We start from the raw sequence: 24,697 nt of genomic DNA on the forward strand, positions 1-24,697 counted from the left end.
TAATGGGCAGTTCTATGTTCACCACTAAATTTGCTCTTGATTGCCAGCCCTTAGTCTTAGCTTTTTTAAGGAAAACAGTAACTCATTTCATAAATATTTATAGCAAAGTCTATATATGCTTGCCACCCAATTTGAGAGTTAATTTGTTTCAAGGGTAGCAATAATTATCAGTGTAAATTCCTCCATTCTAGATGAACAGCTCCTTAAAGACAAGACCATACAACTTGTACATTTTCAAATTTCTGCCTTAAGCAGAGCACCTTGCTTATATTAGGATTTCAAATGTTTGTGAAATGATAAATGAATGGAATGAGTGAATGAACTGAAATGAAATTAATGCCCATATTTAAAAATAGAATATTAGCTGATTTCTTGCCTAAGTTGTTAGTTCTAGAGTGAAAAAGAATACTCAAGTATCTGAAATATTTCTCTAAAACTTTATTTCAAAGTTATTCACCTCACCGTTAATAAGGTGTATGATTAATGCTCTGTGCCAGTATTTGTAGGCCTGCCCATTGCCGGCAATGGACTTTGAGAAAACCCATTTCCTGGCACCCAAAAGTTAAATTACTCTTTTCAAAACATACCGATCTCCCCAACACTTGCAAAAGTATTACATGCACCATTTTCCCACCATTCTTTAAATCAGAACTTACATTATTAATCTGTTATCAGTGAATGTTAAATGAAGTCATTTTAACAAATTATGACTGTACAAATCAAAATACTACTAGTTAATATTAGACAAGAGTATCATACAAACACTACTATTACATATTACCTTGCAATCTGAAACATTACATTTCATATTTGTGTATGTTTATTTTAGATAACTGAAACTTCACAGAATTTAACAGCAAATAAAGTTTAAAAAATTTAGTTCTGTACATTAGTTCCAACTATCTCTATTTTACAATCTATAAGGCTCATGTCATAGTTCAGCACCAAAAAGATCTACACAAAACTGTTTAACCAATCTTCTTATCTATCCTGTGTGATAGTTTTTGTTTGTTTTGTTTCTTTTTTAAGGTAAAAGTCCTACTTCAGACCTTGAAGTGGAATACTTCTAGTCAGACTAGGTAAAAACTTGGGTCGTACCTTATTTTCACTGAACAGATACCAAAAAAAAAAAAAAAAAAAAAAAAAAGGAAAAAAATTCACGTGTTACACCATGAATTTAGGTTGTCAGCCTATATGTTGAATTTATAACACTGAAGCATCAGAAATAGCCTAATAATGCCCTGCCCCTATTCTTCCCTTCCATTTTAAATTTTTAAAAAACTAACCAGAAAAATGTTTCATTTATTCTTTAAAATAAGGTGCAAAGAAGGATTGCAACAACAAACTCCCTCATCCACACCTCCAATAACATCTCACTGTTGTTCAGCATAATCTACCATGAACTGATTCAGGAGCATACCTAGAGCTATATTCACAGCTCCTGAATGTACCATGTTTTCTATACCAGAAGCCTGTTTAATGGTAGTGTTTCTCTGTTCAGAGGTCATTACAATAACTTTTGTCACTGCTGGCCTGGACTTAACATTCCAGATTCCAGAGCCAGTGTTTTATTGTCCCAACTCTTTTCTTCCTCTTTAGGATTTATCAATTTTAGAAAAAGGGCATGTTTGTTTTGCTATTTTCAAAGGGTTTGTGCATATCACATTTTACCACATTTTACTCCAATTTTACCACACTGGGAATGTTGTCACATTCCCCAAGCTAGAAATGTTTTCCAAAAACCACAAGTACTTTCTGTAATCTTGTTGTTCAAAGTACAAAATTCTTACATGTTAAAAAATTTTTTAATTGGAGATTAGTACCTCTGCTTTCTTCTGACAGAAGTACACAATTCATTATACCATGTTTAAAAACCAAACATCATGCATACGAATGGCCAAAGAGGTATGAAGTTTTACAGAGCCCTTAACATCATTCGAGTACATTTGGCATTGGCCAGACCACAACAGGAAGCATGTCAGCAAATTAAGCAAAGAGACTTTCCCAAGTACACGATAGTCATCCAGGCTCCATGTCAGTCACATAAAAATTTACGTAACATGTAATTCTTTAAAATTATCCCCAGATATCCCATGCCTCCAACCGTTCCCATACTCCCACCCCCATGCCCACCCCCACCCTGAAGTCTTGCACCTCACAGAGTATCTTAATGTTCCCCATTACTAATGACAGCTGCTTCAGGTTCTGCTGCTGTGGCGGGGAGTCTTGGTACTTTCTTGGCAGGGCTTGGAATATGCTAAAATGAAAGGAAAAAAGTTGATGGCTCTTATGATTCTTTCCTCCACAAGAATCATGGCACCAATTAAAGTTTCTGTAAAGAAACTTAATAAAGGACAACTCTGGAGAAGTTTATGCTAAATATATATTCTATATAACTTTTCATGAAAGGAACTCAACACCCATTTTTCACCTTATGGTGAATTTAGTATACAATTATCCATATGGTGGGGAGAGGAAGCCTGCCACAGAGACCCACCACATACAGTATTTTACTTGTTACATCTTGTATTTGCAACTCAAACAGTGGCGGTTTGACTTGCTGCCTAATTTGTATAGTAGCAAAAAGCAAGACTATCCATTTACCAAACTTGTAATAAGCAGATAAATAAGTAGTTTCAAGGTTATAAAGTCCTTAGTTTATAACCCGGCTTCACCACTTACTAGCTATAATCCTGGGCAAGTAATGTAACTTCTTGGAGGCTCGTCTCTAAAGGGAGGACAGTATCATTTACAAACTTCAAGGAGGTTGTTGTAAGGATTAAATAAGAAAATGTAAGTAAAGTGCCTAGCAGGTAAGAGGAATTCAAATCATAGCTATGATTGTTACTTCTTGACAATTTGAGGACAGATTTTGACCATGATCTGGGATGTGAAAGGATCCTTGTCCCTCTACTCCATCTCTCACAAAGACACACATCACAAATGAACCTTCTCTCTATATCAGTCTTCCTTTAAATCCTGGTATCATTAATAAAACCTAGTATTTACTGTATTTTTTTTTTTTTTTTTTTTTTTTGAGATGGAATCTTGCTGTTGCCAGGCTGGAGTGCAGTGGTGTGATCTCAGCTCACTGCAACCTCTGACTCCCTGGTTCAAGTGATTCTCCTGACTCAGCCTCCTGAGTAGCTGGGACTACAGGCACGTGCCACCAAGCCCAGCTAATTTTTGTATTTTTAGTAGAGACTGACCTCATGATCTGCCTGCCTCAGCCTCCCAAAGTGCTGGGATTACAGGCATGAGCCACCGCACTCGGCCTTTACTGTATATTCTTTAAACATTAATAATTCAAATGCAAAACACTTTATACAATTGGAAATAGTACAGCTAGAATCTACTCCCAGAGCCCTTACTATGAATTACTCTTCTTTACTAACATTTATTTAAGTTGCTAAATCCCAGTTAGGTCTCCTAAACCCTAAGATATGGAGATGGGAACTCTTTTACTTACCTCAGTTGCTGTGTTTGAATGCATAAGTCCTACTCCTTCATCCAAAGTGTCATCATTTGGAGTGGGACGCCGAGCGTAAGTTCTTCTGTGCTTCTCATCCACCCTAACTAAGTACCACGTTCCTTCAAAGAGTGAATCTATTGAACCCTGGGGAATATAGTTGACTAAAGGAAAGGGAGAGAATATCTACAATTAGTTATGATATACAATTCATCTGGTAATAAAACTAAAGATAAGTTTCATATATCCCAATAATTTTCACTGACATCAGATTAGTACTGAGTAAAGTCTTGATATCCTTATCTTATATGTAGCATCCTTAATGATATCAGCCCTCCAAATAAGCTTTTGGGTTAACTTAAAGAACATTTAATATTTTTACCCAAATGATGGGTGTCCTCTCTGAGCTTCATGTTTTCAGCAAAGACATCTGGTGCCACACAAGTTCTTGAATCAAGCCTTGATTTAAGATCACATAAACTGGCTGTTATTTTATCAAGAGCAGATCCTAAAACAGGGAATAATTCAACATGAAAAGATTTTTTTGAAAAATCATGTCCAAAAGAAGCCTAAGTAAATGTTGCCAAATGAGACAAAACAACTTTTCATTTTTGTTAAAACTACTGGCTATTGATTAGTTAAAAGATAAGATGATACCTATTTGACAAATCTCCTATGATATCAGACTAGAAATCTATTATTGAGTATCTGCCACTAGACAAGTTAGGAAATAGGTAGAATTTGAAACTAAAAATAACTTGTCTACAATTAATCCATGGTATAATTATTTTATTATTATTATTTTTTATAGAGATGGGGTCTCACTATGTTACTCAGGCTGGCCTTGAACATCTGGCCTCAAGCAATCCTCCCACCTCAGCCTCCTGAAGTGTTGGGATTATAGGTGTGAGCCATTGCACCTGGCCCATGGTATAATTTTAAAAAGTAATGTCAAGTTTTCATCAGTTTATCTCTACATTTTTGCTCTTTCCTGCTCAGGGAAAGCACAAAAGTGACCTTAAATATAGCCAAGACCATAAGCCTATAAAAATTAGATAACTTAGTCCTATCCTTTATCCAGATAAGGTAGAATTTTTTTTTTTTTGGATAGATTTTTAGGGCAGAGAGTAAAAACCTACTGAAAGAAATAATGAAGACTAAAATATTGTAACAATCTGTGGGACAGATTCAGGTGCTCACTTGAGAAGACTGCTAAATCAACTTCCCCAGAGTAGTTCTCAATACATTCTTTTTTTTTTTTGAAAGAGTCTCGCTCTGTCATCCAGGCTGGAGCACAGTGGTGTGATCTTGGCTCACTACAACCTCCCTCTCCTGGATTCACGCGATTCTCCTACTTCAGCCTCCCGAGTAGCTAGGACTACAGGCATGCACCAACTCACCCAGCTAATTTTTGTATTTTTAGTAGAGATGGGGTTTCACCATGTTAGCCAGACTGGTCTCAAACTCCTGACCTCAGGTGATCTGCCTGCCTCGACCTCCCAAAGTGCTGGGATTATGGGTGTGAGCCACTGTGCCCAGCCTCAGTTCTCAATACATTCTTGTTGAAAGATTCAGCACTTACCCGGTGTAGCATCTTGTGTGACTTTAAGAGAGTACAGAGTGGCAGCCAAACCAGAACCATAAGAAAACACTCCAATTCTCTTCCCTGCTAATTGCTGAGGTGAGTACCTATGTAGGGTGTAACAATAGTTAAGAAGTTTAACTGATCCAAAGCTACAGTGTGTGGGAAGCTATACAAGTAGCAATAAAAATTTAGGCTGTAAGTTAAAGTAGAATCTAACTTAAAGTTTTAAGGATCTAACTCAAAGTGTTAATATTACAGTAGGGAATCTAACTTAGTTTTAATATTGCAGCACATGAGTTTTCATCTTGTGGGGAATGACAGAGCTTGTGGAAGTCATGCCACAAAACAAGTTACTTCATCAACCAGGTATTTATGGTTCAACTGCAGGTCAAGAATTAAAAAACCATGAAAACAGAAGCCGGGAAAGCCAGTATGAAATTAACAAATAGTTCTGGAAGAACTGTAGCCTCAACCCATACATCTTTCAAGTCAATGGACAACAGCAGATTAGAAAGCCTCAAGATAAAATTTTCTGTGATCTACCACCAACATGCTTGACACCAGATTTGGTCTTAGAAATCTAACATCTCCCAAATAAGGGGAGTTAAGTAGTAGGTGAAATTTATACTTACTGTGCTAGAACAGATGCAAGGGAACCATATACTGAAGATGTGTACATATTTCCATTTTGATTTGATACAAGTAAAGATGCCTTTGTTTTCTGACTGAACAGTTCAGAGCTAGCCTTCATAAATGCCTTCTCCACATCTCTATCAAAGTAGGTGTCTTCTAATTTAACATCCCTGAAAGATTTATTTTACAGTTTTACAGTGTTCAAAGCCTATGTTTTTATTACACTAAACAGCAGGCCTAATTAGGATTCAAATATTTAAGTGTATATAATTGTTTTCTCATTTATTAAAAGCCAAGTAGCAGCAATCTAATTGCTAGAGAAATCATAATAGTTGTATATATATGGTTCTTTTTCTCAAAAGTTTTCATAATCAAGTTAAGACTGCTTGATTTGAATAGGTTAATAGACCCACTGTAGCTTTATTGTCACTGAATAGAATACTATTTCAAGTCCATAATAATGTTTATTTAGTTAGAAAAGTCATGGTATTACAGGAGCCAAGTTTTAAAAGTCAAGTATAATTTTGTCAGATAGAGAAAGGACACACAAGAGACACAGGGAGAAACAAAATGAGTTGAACACGCATAGCATGCTAGGGAGCCTAAAGTGAGAAAAAGGCAGGTGGAGTACAAATGGTGACTTCAGCTGTGGCAGTGTGCAGGATGGAAAAGGGCATGGGGGCAGGGGTGCTGAGAGAGGTAAGGAGTTAAGAGGCTGCTGTAGTGAATATAGGCCCTTGTGCAGTTATTTTATCAAGACAACATGAATGGAGCTAAAAGAAAGAAATCAGAAAATCTGAATAGAAATGTCTAAAGAATTTGTGCATGTAACTACCACCTCTCTGGACTTAGATTCTTCACTGATTGAGACACATAGATTAGACCGGATGACTTCTAAGATTCTTCTGACTCTCAATTTCTTAGGTCTGTACAAATAACAGCTTAACAGATATTAAAAATGTTCTAATATAGAAGGAAAAAACTCATAGTAGCTCCTCTTACCCAAAGGCTTCCAGGCCACTATAGATACTATTTTTATCTCTATTCTGGTCATTAAGGAAGTCATTCAGCAACATCCGAGCTAGAGATTTCTGAACCAGTTTACAATATGGTGAGTGAAAGATCATGAAGCCAAAATCATTCAAGGTAAAATCTTTATCATTTCCCTCTGAAAGAGAAGTCCAAGGAAACTATGAAATTCATATAAGCCATGAAATTTTAAAGTTTGACTTTAGAATAAAGCTAGGATATTTGTATATGTTTAAACAGCAACCACAAATACACTGTATAATGAAACCTCTCTATACCTTAAAATATACATTTAAAAAGACACTGAAAGATGAAACAATATGTACTATGTCACTAATTTTCAAATTTAAGAGTCATACACATTAGCAGGTTACATAATCAATTTAGTGGGTCAGGATTAGTACTTTTTTTTTAAATAAAAGAGTATTTTAAAAAACAAAATGCAGTAGAAAAATAGCAAACTGCATAACTTGCAGCAAGGGTAAGTAATGTCATGACATTTTTGTTTCAGTCTGGCATACACATACAATGTAACATGTACTTCTTACTGTAGGTCCTAATAAAAAAGTTAGAAAACCACTGTTCTGTTAATATATACTGCAAGAATGCTTCTTATCCAGAGCCACTAGATTCACTGATATTTGTCATTGAATATGATTTTTAACCCTTTCTCATAACCTCTAAAAAGCAAAGTTGGACTATAGAAAAAGTATACTTTATGTAATAATGTGTTATGATAGCACTAACTCAAATACTGTCCTTTCAGTGCCTCAACAAATTTCCAGATTAATGATGACAGTAAAAAAAACAAATACAAATTCACAGGTCAAGTGCAAAGAGATTATTTTTGGGGGAAGATCACTTTAGTAGTTCATTTTCATTAGTTTTCCCTGAATCACAGCTGTAGTCCAAAACTTTGTTAAAATACCTCTCTCAAAAGATGAACAAAATTCAACTTACCTTCTTTTCTCCAGTTTGGTTTTCTTACAAGAGGTAAACCGACCTAAATATTTTTGCAGAGATACACCTCAGTTCCAAAGTTTACCTCTTCTAGTAAATTACACTTTCCCAGAAACTATGGGAAAACGTTGTTTGGTGAATGAGGAATTAATGGTAAAAGGACATTAAATGAAGAATGCCCACAAAGGAGTTGCTTACCAAAGATACCTAGTACATTACACTGCTCTCAACTGATACCAAAACCAAGGAAAATGGGTAAAACTTACCTTTCTGCCACTGGGCACGGATCTTTTTGCAGTAGACAGAATAGCAGCGGTCTAATGCACTGAGGTAGCACTGTATAGAGAGTTTTCCATCTACTATAGGATATTCAGATAGCATATCAGGCTTGTAAAAATCATAGGCATGTTGCATATGTGTCCCACGAAGCCCTATTAGAATCCAAAAGGAAGATGTCTATGTATTTCTGCTTCTTGATGTCTGTATGTTAGTAAGTATGCTGCATTATCTAAGGACCCTCCTTAACTATCTGATCAATTCTCACCACTTAGAGAAATCACAAGGTGAAGCCAATATAAGTGAAATGATACATAACAGTATCCATGGACAGTCTTAAGACTCCTTTGGTATACAACTTTCCATACCAGTTTCATAACTCTAACAGAGATCACAGTTACTCTACTATACTGAAAACAAATTAAACTTGCCAGTGACTATGAGCAAGTTACTATTTATCATTTAAACCCTACATTAACCCACTTCTCTGTAAAGTGGGTGACACCACCTACCTCATAAAACTGCTATAAAGATTAAATACAGGCCAGGCACGGTGGCTTACGCCTGTAATCCCAGCACTTTGGGAGGTTGAGGGGGGCGGATCACCTGAGGTCAGGAATTTGACGCCAGCCTGGCTAACATGGTGAAACCCTGTTACTAAAAATACAAAAAATTAGCCAGGCATGGTGGTGCGTGCCTGTAATCCCAGCTACTCAGGAGGCTGAGGCAGGATAATCACTTGAACCTGGGGGCACAGGTTGCAGTGAGCTGAGATCGTGCCATTGCACTCCAGCTTGGGCAACAAGAGCGAAACTCGGTCTCAAAAAAAAAAAAAAAGAAAAAAAACCATAAATATGATAACACACATAAAGCTCTTAGCAAGTAGTACCTGCATTTAATGACTATTAAGTAAGCAACAGCTCCTATTTCTATTTTCAAATTTCTCAGCATATTGTGCTAAAAAAAAAAAAAACAAAAATGCTTTCCTAAGCACTTACCTCGTTCAAAAATCAAAGGAGCATTTGGCCCAATTAGCAGAGCTACTGCTCCAACTCCACCTGTAGGTCTAGCATTTCCTGTGGCATATACAGCAATATCTCCTGCAACTACCAGGGCATACCGTCCTGAAAAATATTTTTTGTTATTTCACAAGAAGGAATTCAACACTATAACCATACATGGAAACTGAAGTCTGTTATATTTTCCCCAGAATATGCTTTTCCCTTCTTTGATAAAGAAAGAAAATGCTCTAATTTTTTTTTTAATTCATCTGCCAAGGCTCTGTCATCCATCTGACTAAATTTTGAATAGACCATTTGTCCTACAAGATAAGATAACCAATTCACAATTCGGATAACGACAGACAGGTATAATATCTTTCTTAATATATCCAAACAAGGATAAATTACAAAAGTTTGCATATTGCATTAATTAAAGTGTCATTTGGGTCTATTGAACCTTAGAAAAAAATTTTGGGGGACGGCGGGGAATAGGCATGTAACATACCATCCCAAGAGCTGGACTCAATCCAGTTAACAGCATTGAAGACAGCAGCTGTGCCTCCATAGCATGCATTAGTTGTGTCGATTCCTTCTATATCTGTATTCCCGGACTCTTCAAACAGCTGCATCAAATTAGTCTTCACAGACTTTGATTTGTCGATGATTGTCTCTGTTCCAACTTCCAGCCGCCCAATGCAATCATAGGAAAGGTTATTTCTCTCCATAAGATTCTGAACCACAGTCATGCAAAGAGAGTTAATATCTTCTCTATCTGTGCAGAAGCCCATCTTGGCCTGGCCCAAGCCAATGGTATACTTCCCAGCATCTACACCATCATATTTTTCCAACTCTGCTTGATCAACATATTGAGAAGGAAAATAGATCTCAAGGGCAACAATTCCCACATCTTTTGGCCAGCAAGCTTCTGCATTCAAAGGAAGTGATCCAGGCATGGTGAAAGAGCTTTAGAAAGGAGAAACAGAAAAAAACATTGTTTTAGGTTATAAGTTGCTGGTTTTCAACTTCGAAATTGAGAAATAGATATTAAGAGTTTAGCAATCATCTGAAGTATTAGTTTAGTTTCTTTAGGTTTAGTATTTAGGGCACTCAATTGTGCACATGTGAAGTAGCAATTATTATATGAATGGAATATTATCATTTAAAATTATAGTCTTTTAGAAAGGCTTCCACTTTATTCAAAATTGGGCATCTCTAGATTTAAAACATGATTATTAGAGGTAAACAACATGCAAATAAGATTTTCTACATTGTAAAGAACTGTAAGATAAAATACAATGATAATTTAGAAATATGGCTGACAAATCAGAATTACCTGACCACCCGAAAGTTTTAATAAATTAGGCCGGGCACGGTGGCTCATGCCTGTAATCCCAGCACTTTGGGAGGCTGAGGCGGGTAGATTATGAGGTCAGGAGATCGAGACCATCCTGGCTAACAAGGTGAAACCCCATCTCTACTAAAAATACAAAAAAATTAGCCAGGCGTGGTGGCGGGTGCCTGTAGTCCCAGCTACTCAGGAGGCTGAGGCAGGAGAATGGCGTGAACCCGGAAGGCGGAGCTTGCAGTGAACAGAGATCACGCCACTGTACTCCAGCCTGGGTGACAGAGCAAGATTCCATCTCAAAAAAAAAAAAGAAAAAGTAAAAATCAATCAATCAATCATTTATTCATCATAGATAAACCAGTCCTCTTTTAAAAAAGGGACTAAAAAGTGGTGTCTAGATTCACTTACCAATAGTAACAAAAATTGCTAGCTATTCAAGACCATTGTTGGGCATTTAACTTATCAGAGCTTCAGCTTCTTTAACAGGTTGTATTAGTCAGGAAAAGAAAAATTACTCTAGATATTTCAAACAGAGGGGAGTTTTAATGCAGGGAAATAGCTACAAACTTGTTGGCTGGGCTGGAAGAACAAAGCGGGAAAGGTGGTTTTCCGATCCCATGTGCCTGCACTACCAGCTACAGTACTAGTACCTCTGCTGCTGAGCTGGAACCCAGAGACCCAAAGTCCCACTGTTGCTGCCGCCACTGACAAGAACAAGAGAGGTACCTTCTTCCCACCTTCTAATATTTCTTGAGTACTTCCATCAGCCCTCTAACCAGAACCCAGATGGCATAAGAACCAATGAAATGTAGTTGTGAGGCTTTGAAGAGTGGCACAGCTCCTCAGTTTTACAGAAAGAATCCTAAAACCTAAAATTCTACAACTCAATTTCCTTTTTAGGTATGACATCATTGGATGGTGCTACTTAGGTGGCAGAATTTCATTGACCCAAAGGTCTTGGTTTATGAGTTACCTGGGCCGAACTGATTCATGAACATTCTGTATCACTTGTTTGTCAACCCACCACTAATTTGATACTTTAAAATGAAAGTCAAATCCTGTATTTATGTCATTTGTCCTCTGATGCTCTGCAATTAATGGTCTTAAGGGGCCAGGTGCAGTGGATCACGCCTATCATCCTAGCACTTTGGGAAGCTGAGGCAGGAGGATCACTTGAGCCCAGGAGTTTAAGACCAGCCTAGGCAACACAGCAAGACTTTGCCTCAACAAAAATTTTTTAAAAAATGAGCTGAGCATGGTGGTGCATGCCTGCAGTCCCAGCTACTAGGGAGGCTGAGGCAGGAGGATCACTTGAGCCCAGGAGTACAAGGGTGTAGTGAGCTGTGATTGCACCACTGCACTCCAGCCTGGGTGACAGTGAGACCTTGTCTGTAGAGAGAAAAAAGAAAAAAAAAAAAAAAAAAGACTTAAGGGATACCAGTTCGATCTTCCTTCCAAACAGAAGAATCTTTTTTTTTTCTCATTCATCCAAACAATGCCAACATGTTACATGCTAAACATTAGGGATGTTTAATGGGAGACTTCCTTATCCTCTCAAATATTCACTATTTTATGGGATAATAAGAGAAAAACACATAATAATAAACAGGTAACAACATTGAGAGCCACATTATATAATGGAGAACTACCTAACCCAGCCTGGTGGTAGGGCAAGGAGTGTTAGGAAAAGCATCCTGGTTATAGGGGCCTGACGTGAGCCCCAGGAATAGGTAGGAGTAAGCAGTAAAGCACTGAAGAAACGGAGGGTAGTAGATTTTCAACAGCGTGGACACCATGAAGAAAGGCAAGCTACAAGGAATTACAAAAAACTTTACTTGTCTATTGGAATGAAACATGAGCTGAGTGGATCAGGTAAATAATAGATTAGGATAACTAGGTAAGGGTTAGGTCATGAAGGTTCTGGTATGCTGATGTTGAGGGCTTCAAATTTATCATGAAGATAGTAAGAAGCCATCAGAGAGTTTAAAAAAAGGAATAACATGGTGATATCAGTTGTCAGGTCAGTGTTTTTCCAACTCCGGAATCAATTTAGTGGATGGCAAGCACACATTTAAAAAAATCAAACAGAAAAGAATACAAGATATAAGATTGCATGGCACAGGGTAAATGTAAAGATTTTTCTTGAATCAACCTTTTGTTTTAATTATTCATACATATATAAAGTATACATAAGTTGCAATACAAAGTGCATTTTTACTGGGGGCCACAGTCAAAAAAGTTTGACAGCCACTGTTTTATCATCACTAATGCTGTTTTACAGTCACTGGTGCTGTGAATGGATGAGTTAGGAAGCTGACATGGCAGTCCAGATAAGACCTGGGTCATGAACTAGAGCATTTACTACATGTGAAATGAAGAGGAACAGCCTCCAAAAACACGGAAAAAGCAAAAGAACTAGCAGAAACTGTAACTGACTAGATGTTAGGGAAAGAAGAAAATGTATAGAATGACTTCCAGATTTCCATCCTCAAGTGTTTTATGACTTGATAAGCACAGTGTCAGATACACTAAATGAACAGAGATCCTCTCCACTTTGTTCTACCCCACTTCTTCCACACAAACCCTGTTTCCTTTATGCCCTTTTCCCTGGTAAGTGGAGTTCAGCCAAACCAGTGCTCAGAACCACCACTGAGGAAGTGAAGAGATCAGGCTCAGACAAGCTGCTTTCGTTCCTGTCATTTCACCAACATCTCCATACATTTTTCCAGTTTGGTCTTCCTATCTACTTCCTTCCTATATGGGACTTAACACAAGATTCTTAACTTTCATGTATGCAATTTATACTCGAAAACACACAAAGAGAACTACACTAAAGTCAACATCAAGGATAAATGCTAAATACTACCCAATCTTTCCCCATCTTACAACTACTTACCTACATAACCCTCCCTCTACTCTTTACTCTCAAATTATTATATTCTTTATCCAAAAACATTTAGTGCTTTCTTCAACAACCCACCTCGTGCTTCTGCTTATTGAAATCCTTTATGGCCCTAGATCACATAGGTCACATTTTACCCATGAAACCTTTCTAAATTACCTTTTGCATTTCTTGCCTATCCTTCTACACCATCATACTTCATCAATTAAAAGTCACTTTTTTGGGTAACATTTCAGAAATTGGGATTCCTCTTACAATTGCTATCAGACAGAAGCCAATTACGATGTTGTCATTGCTTACACATGGGAAAATAACAAAACTGCCAGCATGACATTTGCAGATGACAGTCAACAGCCTGAAAGAAATTCCCAGAAATGATACTGGAGCACTCATTTCACCCTCTAGGAACCAAATGGACTGGGAAGGAAGTAAAAGGTGGTGAATCCCTAAGCAGGAGTCAAAGTAGGCTGGCTTTGCATAATTGCAAAGCTGAAGGCCAGCACCAAAACCTTCACATTCTTTTTTGGGCTCTTGAAAGGAATGCTACATCACCAATTCTCTTGGCGGCACAGAGGATGTTTAATGGAAAATTACAGGTATTAACAACTCTGACTCCAAAAACAATTCAGGAGGCAGACTCTAAATATGTGAAATTTAGCAATTCCTTATGTGTTTTTTCACTTGTGTTTTCCATCTTATCGAATGTGAAAGTGACATATGACAAAAATCTATGTCTAACTCTAAAAGAGCTCTTTAAAAAATTCTAAGTAATCAAAAAAGCATTGTATCTTAATTTAATTGGCAATGGAGCATCTTAATTACATCCTAGATTCTTCAGATAGTATGAAATACAGCATTCAGTGCTTCAACTGTGTTACTTCCCAAACATCTGCCTGTATTATGGATTGAATGTCTGGGTTTCCCTACCAAATGCATATGTTGAAGCCTTAACTCTCAATGTGATGGCATTTGGAGATGGGGCCTTTGGAAAATAATCAGGATTAGATGAGGTCATGAGGATGGGGCCCTCATGATGGGATCAGTGCCCTTATAAGAAGATACCATGAGAGCTTGCTCATGCTGTCATACTCTCTCTGTGCCATGTGAGGACACGGGCAATCCAGGAGGAGAGCCCTCATAGGGAACCAACCATGCTGGCACCCTGACTTCCAGACTGCAGACCTATGAGATCATAAATGTCTGCTGTTTAAACCACCTAATCTATGGTATTTTGCTGTGGCACCTAAGCAGATTAAATAGTCTGGTCACCTCAACTAAGTCCAAGTTCCTTAAGGTCTCCTCATGTCTTAGACTACTGTATGGCCCGTTTTATGAGAAATAGTATATATACCACTGCTACTCAATTCCACAATGGAAAGAAAAATCCCTAAACACAACAATCTACTTCCGAATTATATCCTCTTAATTCCTAAATTACTGGCCATATTTCTGTATTCAATACAGGAAAAACAATGTCATCACCAACATTCAGGGACAGGGGCATAAAGAAAGACTAAGGGAGGCTCATTCTTGTTAAGACCTAAAGCTAGGGAGGATAAAGATAAGGCTTTTACATTCCTACTCCATTAATCTTCAACTCCTTTCCTGTGTCTACAACTCAGATGGAAGACTACTGATTTTCTGGATATGAAGCACTTGAAATGTTCTACATCCATCCTCACTCTGAGCTTCAACAAACTCTCCCCATCAATTTTTTGATAAAGTTGGTGCCCACTTTGCTGAAGTTGAAATGAAAATAAAAAAGGGCTGTCTAATATGCCACTAGGCATGGATTCTAAGTTTATAGCAAAATAAGATACTGGAGAGTCCACAAGAAAGAGCCCTACAACTACTGTTACCAGAAAAAGACTAGTCCATAGGCTTATAAGCTCCTACATATGATCTCTTAAGTCACCAAAGTAGGAGTAACCACCTTCCCAGCCTTTCCCACAAGGCTACCCTTTAGATTCTTTTCAACTCTTCAAACTGCTTTAAACATGCTGAAGACAGTATGGTCTTCCTTGCCTGGCTCAGTGGTTTTTAACACTATTGGAAATAAAGTGAACAGGTAATGTATCTTTTTGAAGGTATAAACCAGTTTGCAATATACTTGTACTCACTAATAAATTCAGTTTAGTCTTTTAAGAGCATCATGTAGCAACACTGGCAATATATTTAATTATGCTTATAATGCTTGTACAATTCTCTATAAAAAGCTATAATGCGAGGCTTCCATTTCAGAATTAATCTGTATTTGTCACAGTCTGACCAGCTCTGATCAATTCTTTGTATTATAGTACTCCTAAAATAAGGTACAGCTCTATGACTCCTAAATGTCCTACATTAAATACATGACATGTTTCATTTGAAAACAAACAAACAAAAAACGTAGGTTAACTAAAATAACCCACATACATCAAATGGAAAGTGAAACACGATTCTGACCTTGATGGAAAAAAACCTTTTTACATTGTCCAACTCAGTCAATATTACTCATTCTCTGAGGGTTTCTGACAGCCAATGTGTTTCCCATTATGTTCTTGGTAAAAAGTCATCTAATCTGAAATATTTAGCCTTTGGTTCAAATTGAGAAAGAGAGTGATTAAGTTGACAGGAAAATTAATACAGAGAAATAATTGCTTCCATGACATTTAGAAGAACAGAAAGTTAATAGTTTCTGGTCTCAAACGTTACTTTTTTTTTTTGAGATGGAGTTTCACTCGTTGCCCAGGCTGGAGTGCAATGGCGTGATCTCGGCTCACTGCAACCTCTGCCTCCCAGGTTCAAGCAATTCTACTGCCTCAGCCTCCCAAGTAGCTGGGATTACAGGCGGGTGCCACCACACCCAGCTGATTTTGTATTTTTAGTAGAGATGGGGTTTCACCATGTTGGTCAGGCTGGTCTCAAACTCCTGACCTCAAGTGATCCACCCGCCTTGGCCTCCCGAATTGCTGGGATTACAGGCTTGAGCCACCGTGCCCAGCAAATGTTACTTTTAACTATCCTATTGAGCATGTGCTCTTACATTGTCCTTTCAAATGCTCTCTGAAATAGGCTAGATATAGCTAGATATAAATTAGGGAAAAAAAGACTAGCTACAGGTCTGAGGTGCTCACATTATGGTATTCACTCTTTACCCTACCAGAGAATAGAATATTCTGGTTAATTCACTATTTAAGAATAAAGAGGCCAGGTGTGATGGCTCACACCTGTAATCCCAGCACTTTGGGAGGCCGAGGTGGGCGGATCACTTAAGGTCAGGAGTTCAAGACAAGCCTGGCCAAAATGGTGAAACCCCCTCTCTACTAAAAATACAAAAATTAGCTGGTTGTGGTGGCGGGCAACAGTAATCCCAGCTACTTGGAAGGCTGAGGCAGGAGAATCGCTTGAACCTGGGAGACGGAGGTTGCAGTGAGCCAAGATCGTGCCACTGCACTCCAGCCTGGGTCACAGAGTGAGACTCCACCTCAAAAAAAAAATTTTTTTTAATTTAAAAAAAGAGATAAATCACAAAAAGTTTCTAAGTAGAATATAATTTTAAAAATCTGGTGGTTAAAAAAATTACATGTGTTTTTAATTTTTTACAGATAATGCATTTTATTATTTTCAGAGTACTATATTCACCATAAAATAAGTCTAAAGAGAATAATGAAGACTCTGTATTTATAATAAAATATATATATTTTCTTTTTAAATTCCATCCTTAAAAAATGAAAGAAAAGGCAACTTTCAGAGAACTTGGTAAACCTTTCAAGTCTTCCAACAAAGTAGTACCAACAGAGGACTAAAGTCTTAAATAAGTCTCATTAAAGTGAGGGCTCACTCCCTCTGGTGGACAAAAGAAACTCCATATCCTATTTCCAGAGTCAGTAAAACAAGGTAAGGCAGCCTTGTTAATGTTTTCTGAATGTTTCCTGCCTAGAATACATAAAAGACCTATATAGTTATACTGAGAATAAATCTGGAAATGAAAGAGAACTGGAAAGGGGAAAAAAGGGGGAGGGAAGCTAGCTGAGGATACTGGTGCAAGGGAAGTCCTAACCTAGCTCCTCAATGGCTGTGTTGGGGAGGGACTTCAGCATCAGTCCCTCCTAATTGAGCTCTGCCTCTGCTCTCTTCTCTGTCACAGGCCAACAGTTCTTTCCAAACTGCATGTCTAACCATTGTCAAGATGTTGCAGGTTGAGCATTCCTAACACAAAAATGCAAAATCTGAAATGCTCCAAAATCTGAAACTCTCTGAGCACCAACATGATGCTCAAAGGAAATGCTCATTGGAACATTTCGGATTTTGGATTTCCAGATTAGGGGTGGTATGTTTTCTCAAATATTCCAAGATCCAGAAAAATCCAAAATCTTTAACACTGCTGGTCCCAAGCATTTCAGATAAGGAAAATTCAATTGATATTTCAAACTCTGCCAAGTTTCTCCTCCATTATTTAGGCTTAGCCTCTCTGCATTAAACAAGGAGCTTTTGGAGAGCAGGAACTGTGCTTTGTTCATTTTTGTGTCCCTGGTACCCAGCCCACTGTTCGGCATATGGTAGACGCTAGTGTTGAATAAATGAAATGGTACTAGACTTCTAATCTAAAGTCATTAACACCCATAGGAAATCATAATCTTGAAATACAAAAAAAGCAGAATCGTAAGAGAAGCACTCCCTGACAATATGAGAAAGCAATGGCTGCAAATAATTAGATTGCCAGTTGAAACACATTTGCAATTACTGTCCATTCTCACATAATTTTTTTTTTTTTTTTTTTTTTTGAGACAGAGTCCCACTCTGTCACCCAGGCTGGAGTGCAGTGGCGCAATCTCGGCTCACTACAACCTCCGACTCCTGGGTTCAAGTGATTCTCTTGTCTCAGCCTCCTAAGCTGCTTGAATTACAGGCACCTGCCACCAAGCCTGGCTAATTTTTTTGTATTTTTAGTAGAGACTGGGTTTTACCATGTTGGCCAGGATGGTCTCGAATTCCTGACCTCAAGTGATCTGCCTGCTACAGCCTCCCAAAGTGGTGGGATTACAGACATGAGCCACTGTGTCTGGCCCATTCTTACATAATTTTAAACATTCATCCACAGCCCAGATACATATCTTTTGGGGCTGTAATTTAAAAAGCACTAATGGCAGACATGCTTACTTCTGATTGTTTCTGATTAAGTAGTTCATGTAGTTACATTTTATTATATGTACTTTTTCTCTTATGAGTGACCACTAATTTTTAAAATTTGTTTCTAGATTTTAAACATTAGTCTAATAAACATAAAATTAGTTTCCTGAAGCATTACAGCATTAACAAAATTTTAAAGATGAGGTAGATCCCTAAAAGGGGTTTTAAGAACATATGGCACAAACAAATCGTTATTTGCTCTAGGATACCAAATTTCCTCCTTCCATTAGAGAGGAATACTTTCCTTAAGCAGCATGACAGGATGCCATACCTGTGTGAAGGATAGAGAACTGCAGTCTCCAGGTCTGTCACTGTTTCCTCCTTCGGGCACTAGGAATTTCAAATAAGAACTGCTTTTAAAGTTACAAATCACTACCCAAATTCAAATACTAATGAATCCAATTCAAAGTGAGTTAAAATAAGCAATTCCTTATCCAATTACATTATGCAGAATAGAATTTGACATTTGCTTGGAAAAAATCATACTTAAAGCTTATAGAACATTTTCCCCCTTATTTTCATAGCCCTTATAGTGATAGGTTCAGTCCTGGTAATAAACAGATATAAGAAGCCTACTACTGCGGGAAGGAAAAAACAAAAAAACCTCAAGGAAATAAGAAGCCCATGTCACCAATTGAGGCTTTAAACCAAGGTTTTCAAGAATTGGGGGAAAGGAATATAAACCAGCAGTAATGAGTTAGCAAATTTCTAGAGTAAAGAGATCTATGCAGTCAAGAGCCTGCACTGCATGTAACAGATTGTGGCTTTGGCAGCAATTTTGGACCTCAGTTTCCTCATCTATAAAATGAAGCTAATACAGTTGCCCTCCCCAGATCATTGTGAAGGATTGCTGAGATGATAAAATATGTGAAGACACTTTGTAAGACAAAGCACCAATACATTGACTATTACCTTAGTTCTTATAGTTCTTATAAGTGTTTTTCAAAGAAAATAAAGGTATTTTTTCTAGCAAGACCTAATCATTTTCAACACTGCCACCTTCACCCTCCCAACCTTTTATAAAGTGATTTTCCCTCTTACTGCTTATGTTAAAAAATTAAGCATTTAGACAAAGGAGCATTAAACATTATTATGTAAATTAAGTAGAAATAATTTGAGAAGTTGACTGGAACATATTCTTCAGTCCATCTGTTTTGAAAGACTGATTGTTACTTGAGATGACAGCTTCTATGTTTAACACAGCATACACCATTTCCTCTGCTCTCTATTTAATCACTGGCAAATTTAGCATCTGCCCTTAATGGATTCACTGGTGACTACATTTGGATGTTATTAGTATTTAATAAAGCTTTACTTTTTTAACATAATTACATAATTTAAGAGCCCTTCACAGCCGTAGCGCCTTTTACTTCATTAACTAAGTTTACTATCCACCTACGCCCCCCACCCCATGAAAAGAAATAGATCTTGAGTTTTGTAGGCAAAGAATACTACAATATTCCAAAAATGTCTCTAATTACAGTATTATACATACTTTGAGAAAATAACCTATCTTTTGTTCTTTATTATCTCAAATTATGCCTTTGTCTTCTGCAAATTAAGCAGACCACAGAGACCAGTTCTTGAAAAACATGATTCCTTCTCCATGTTAAGACTACTTAAATAATAATATTTCTTCTTGATGTTCATGTATGTATATGCATTTGACACTACTTGTATCAAGGAAATTTTCCTTGAACTGCCTATATTCTGCCTTTCCTTGCACTGCCTATATTCCCTCAATTTTTTTTTTTTTGAGACAGGGTCTCCCTCTGTCATCCAGACTGGAATGCAGTGGCATTCCAGTCACTGCTCACTGTAACCTCGACCTCCCAGGCTCAAGTGATCCTCCTGTCTCAGCCCCCCAAGTAGCTGGGACTACAGACGCATGCCACAATACACAGCTGATTTTTGTATTTTTTGTAGAGATGGGGTTTTGCCATGTTTCCCAGGCTGTTCTCCAACTCCTGGGCTAAACCAATCCACCCACTTTGGCCTCCCAAAGTGCTGGGATTATAGGCGTGAGCCACCTTGCCTAGGCCCCTCTTTCTATTTTGATTACTTAAATTGGAAAGGGAGGTTAGGTGGGAGACACACAGGGAACAAAGAAGAAACAAATAGAAGATTCACAAACGACTGCTTGGCCGGGCGCGGTGGCTCACGCTTGTAATCCCAGCACTTTGGGAGGCCGAGGCGGGCGGATCACGAGGTCAGGAGATCGAGACCACGGTGAAACCCCGTCTCTACTAAAAATACAAAAAAATTAGCCGGGCGTGGTGGCGGGCGCCTGTAGTCCCAGCTACTCGGAGAGGCTGAGGCAGGAGAATGGCGTGAACCCGGGAGGCGGAGCTTGCAGTGAACCGAGATTGCACCACTGCACTCCAGCCTGGGTGACAGGGCAAGACTCCGTCTCAAAAAAAAAAAAAAAAAAAAAAAAAAAAAAAAAAACGACTGCTGTGCTACTTAAGGATTTCTCTACTTTGGCTAAACCAGTATTGCCAAAGTCTCAAGCAGATCACAAGCTTATTTCTAACAAGTCTTTTCAGAGTAAGTGACAGAGGGAATCAACATGGGTCAAGAAGCAGTTAATGAATGGCAAGTAGCCAGGCAGGTTACCACAAAGCAGGTTTGCAGACTCATGGGATGAAATATAGGCACTTTGAGTCTGGCAAAGACTAAAACACAAGAATGATAAGACTCCCTAGGGCCAATCAGATTTATGCAATGGTAGTTTCTTCTGGAGTTTACTCAGTGTTCTGAATACTTCCTTCTGGCTCCCTCCTTAGCCTTAATTCAAACAAGTGGTTGGAGAAGTTCATCGCCTACACATTTTGGTATGTAAACTATAAAATATAAACAGTTACCTGTTGATCTTCCTCATTGTTACAGGAGATAAATCTAGGAAATTAAGAACAAGTTGGCAACCTTTCCTCCTCAGGAGCGAGCAAGTGAAAACTAATGTTAAGAAAGACTTGCTCAAACCTGTAGCCTCCGGTATAGTTCTCCAAGTAAAAAGCAGGGACATCCCTGCCTCCTCCCAGAGTTACTGGTCTGCCTATCAGAGATTCTACCTATCTTCAAGGCCGTGTTCTAAGTCACCTCTTCCTGGAAGGTTTCCTCGATAAATCACACAGCAAATAAGTTTTCTAATCAGGGACCTGCACTTCTACAGAGGTAGGTCATTCATACCCAAGTCTACATAGCCTACTCTCTATGGAAAACTAGTTATGGGCAGTCTCCTTATCCATACAGGATTCCTACACTTCTACTGGGAGAGGGGCTATATATTTTGATTTTTTGAAATCCCTTTGAGACCTTGAAGTAAAGCATACTCAATTGTCACATTTTTCAGTGGCTGAATTTGGAGTTATAACTATTAGAGGACAAATCTTTTAGATTTAATACTTATAGCAGCCCTCAGTAGTAAGTGCTTTCTGCTATCACTTTTTAATTTTTTTTTAAATTTGTTACTGCTCCTTGCAGAGCAGGGCTACTCTATAGGTAGTGTGTCCAGAGTAGCCTGCTATCACTTTTGAGATGAGCTGCAGCACCATAATGTCTAGTTTAAAGAACTTGGCTCTCTACTGCTACTGTTCAAGGCAAATGGTAGGTTTCAATTGTTCCCAGATTCCAAGGTGAAAAATGTAAGAAGTCCATATGGAATCAGAAAACATTTGTTGGTCTTACAACCATTCCCATATGCATCCACACACAACTACAAACCCTGCAAAGATGAAGACAACACTTCAAGCTTTCAAAGATTAGCCTCTCCGCTACTGGTGTAACTACACTCAGTTGACAGACATTAAGTGAACATCAACACACGCCATGCATTAGGATGAAGAGATTAAGAATCTAGTTCTAGCCAGGCATGGTGGCTCATGCCTGTAATCTCAGCACTTTGGGAGGCCAATGTGGACGGATCATTTGAGGTCAGGAGTTCAAGACCAGTCTGATCAACATGGTGACACCCCATCTCTCCTAAAAATACAAAAAAATTAGCTGGGTGTGGTGGCACATGCTGGTAGTCCCAGCTACTCGGGAGGCTGAGGCAGGAGAATAACTTGAACCCAGGAAGCGGAAGTTGCAGTGAGCCGAGATCACGCTGCTGCACTCCAGCTTGGGCAACAGAGAGAGATTCTGTCTCAAAAAAAAAAAAAAAAAAAAAAAAAATCTAGTCCTATCATTAGAACAGGTAATATGTATCTCAGCTTTTAAATCTATACTACCTTCTTGAAAAACATAAAAATATCACACATCCTTCTATGATATTTGGTTCCACAGTAACCCAGCATAAAATTATAAGGCTATATTCCTTTCTAAATGAAACTAATTGGAGAGTCTGATATGTAGCAAAACAAACTTCTCATATCCAGTTCCACTGGATTATGGAAGATCCAACCAGGTTTTAAATGATTCTAGAGGACACAGGAAACTGATGTTACAACAATATCTGGGGTTTTTGCATTTATTTCTTCTGAGAAAAGCTATCTAAAATCTAAGTCAAAATCTCAAAATCAATCCACAATTAAAAGAAACAAGACGTAAAAGCAATCTGGAAGGATATTTAAGATGAAAAACAAAACTAAAACAAGGCCCAAATGATGTGGCCTACGGCTCCAAACATAAAATATCCTTTTACACTCCCTCCCCACAGCATAAGTCAGACCTTCTGAGTGCTGGGGTTACTGATGATTACACTAGAATTGAGCTGAACTAAACTAGAACTGAATAGAGGGCAAACTTACAAACTTAGGTGAGAAATATCTACAAAGGTAGACACAAAGAAAGCCTTTCTCTCTTCCCATAAGGTATGCTATCCCTGCCCCCTTCTTCACACAAAAATAACTGCAATTTTAAAATACACTTTAAAGAACACAAGCTGCTTAGGTATCTCAAGTGCAAAGAACTACTGACACGGATAATGTTAAGGACTTTCAACTGCCTCTCATCTAATAGTATCTGTGCAATAAAGTCCAAAACCCATCTCAGAAGGAAAACTCTGTTAATTCTAGGAGCACTTCCATTAGTCTTAATTTTGTTGTTTATCTTGTCATTGTTTTTCATGATTCATGCCTGAAACAGAGCAAATGTTAGTTAGCAGCAGCCAGAACACATCATCCTACTGCAGCAGGTGGCAAGAGCATCCTCGGGAAGGTGGGGAGCTGCAGCAGAGGTGAGCAGTGAAAGCAGCTAGTGATGCCTTTAGGCTAAGGCCATAGGGACAAGCATGACAAACAGGCACAACCTCACATTATTTGTTCCCCAAATCCCCTCCTCCAGAGTGGATCAGAATAATCGTTTCTCTATCACTGGTCAAGGCCAGACGCGCGTTTTCAAAGACTCCATATACTTGCTTTGAAATATCCTTAGCTTAATCCAAAACCTATTTGTGTGAGGACTCTGTGAGTGCCTGCCCATTACACTGTATCACCTAAAGCTGGTCCCGAAGGTATTAGCCGGAGAGAGATGTGGGATTTCAGAACACCAAGGAAGCCTATTTTTTAAAACGTAGACAAAAAAAAATATGGAGGCAGGAAGGCGGGAGGCAGTGATCTATGCGATTTGAAGCAAGTACAGACTGAGCCCCAGTACTTGGCCAGGTCTAAATCACGGTTGTGAACGCTTTCTTGCACCTGAGCTGAGGAAGAAAAGTAATGCTACCCACTTCCCTTCTTTCCATCAACTCTGTATGTGGCAGCAGGACACACCCCCTGCAAACCTACCAGCCTCCGTCTAAAGAGGATCTTACCCATCCTTTGGCGTCCACCCTTAACCAAGGCTCTGGAAAAGCCTTGGTAGCCCAACTCTCCTCTCCCGCTCCTGACACCCCCCACTCCTCTCTAGGCGGTCACAGCTGCCTCTCTGGCACCTCCAACTCCTATGTCGTTAGAACACCTAGACCTCAACGCCCTCTCGCGTTCTCCTCTCCGCGACTCGCCTGTGTTCTCGGCTCTTCTCAGATCCGCTACAGTCGGCCTCAGGTCCCTCACGAGGGAGCCCCCGCCCGGCCCCGCTCACGGTGCCCCATCCTCCCGGGCAAGATCCACGCCTACGTCCTGACCCAGAGCCCAGCTCCTTCGGGCCTAGTCAAGGACACCGCCTCTCTCTGGCCCACACCCCGCCCGCTGCACCGCCGCAGCCCGGCTCTACTCCTCCGCGCGGGACACTCACCAAGCGTGACCGAGCGGCAGCAGAGGAAAGGGAGTGAGCCACGAAAGGACAGTCCGCGGCGCCTCCCCTTCGCCACCAGCTTTATAGCCGCCAACCCACCCGACTCCGGCACCGCCGAGAGTCGCTGGGAGGCGGGACGGTGGCTCCAGCA

General features: G+C 39.0%; 1 protein-coding gene across 2 annotated transcripts; it reads right to left on the reverse strand.

Annotated features, from left to right (window-relative positions):
* Positions 1–416: 416 nt before the first annotated feature.
* Positions 417–24,697, reverse strand: HMGCS1 (3-hydroxy-3-methylglutaryl-CoA synthase 1). 2 transcript variants are annotated; one of them, XM_003277747.4, is made up of 11 exons: positions 24,547–24,687; positions 18,644–18,702; positions 9,459–9,916; positions 8,951–9,076; positions 7,943–8,107; positions 6,690–6,855; positions 5,687–5,857; positions 5,052–5,158; positions 3,852–3,977; positions 3,470–3,633; positions 417–2,257 (listed from the first exon to the last, which is right to left on the reverse strand). In XM_003277747.4, the coding sequence occupies exons 3-11, from the start codon at positions 9,904–9,906 to the stop codon at positions 2,168–2,170; spliced, it is 1,563 nt and encodes a 520-aa protein (XP_003277795.1). In that variant the 5' UTR covers positions 9,907–9,916; positions 18,644–18,702; positions 24,547–24,687; the 3' UTR covers positions 417–2,167. The 2 variants fall into 2 exon arrangements, with proteins under 2 accessions (XP_003277795.1, XP_003277794.1); XM_003277746.4 differs by lacking the exon at positions 18,644–18,702 and having other exon boundaries at positions 24,547–24,697.

Source organism: Nomascus leucogenys, chromosome 6 (assembly GCF_006542625.1).
Source record: "Nomascus leucogenys isolate Asia chromosome 6, Asia_NLE_v1, whole genome shotgun sequence".
NCBI classification, from domain to species: Eukaryota; Metazoa; Chordata; class Mammalia; order Primates; family Hylobatidae; genus Nomascus; species Nomascus leucogenys.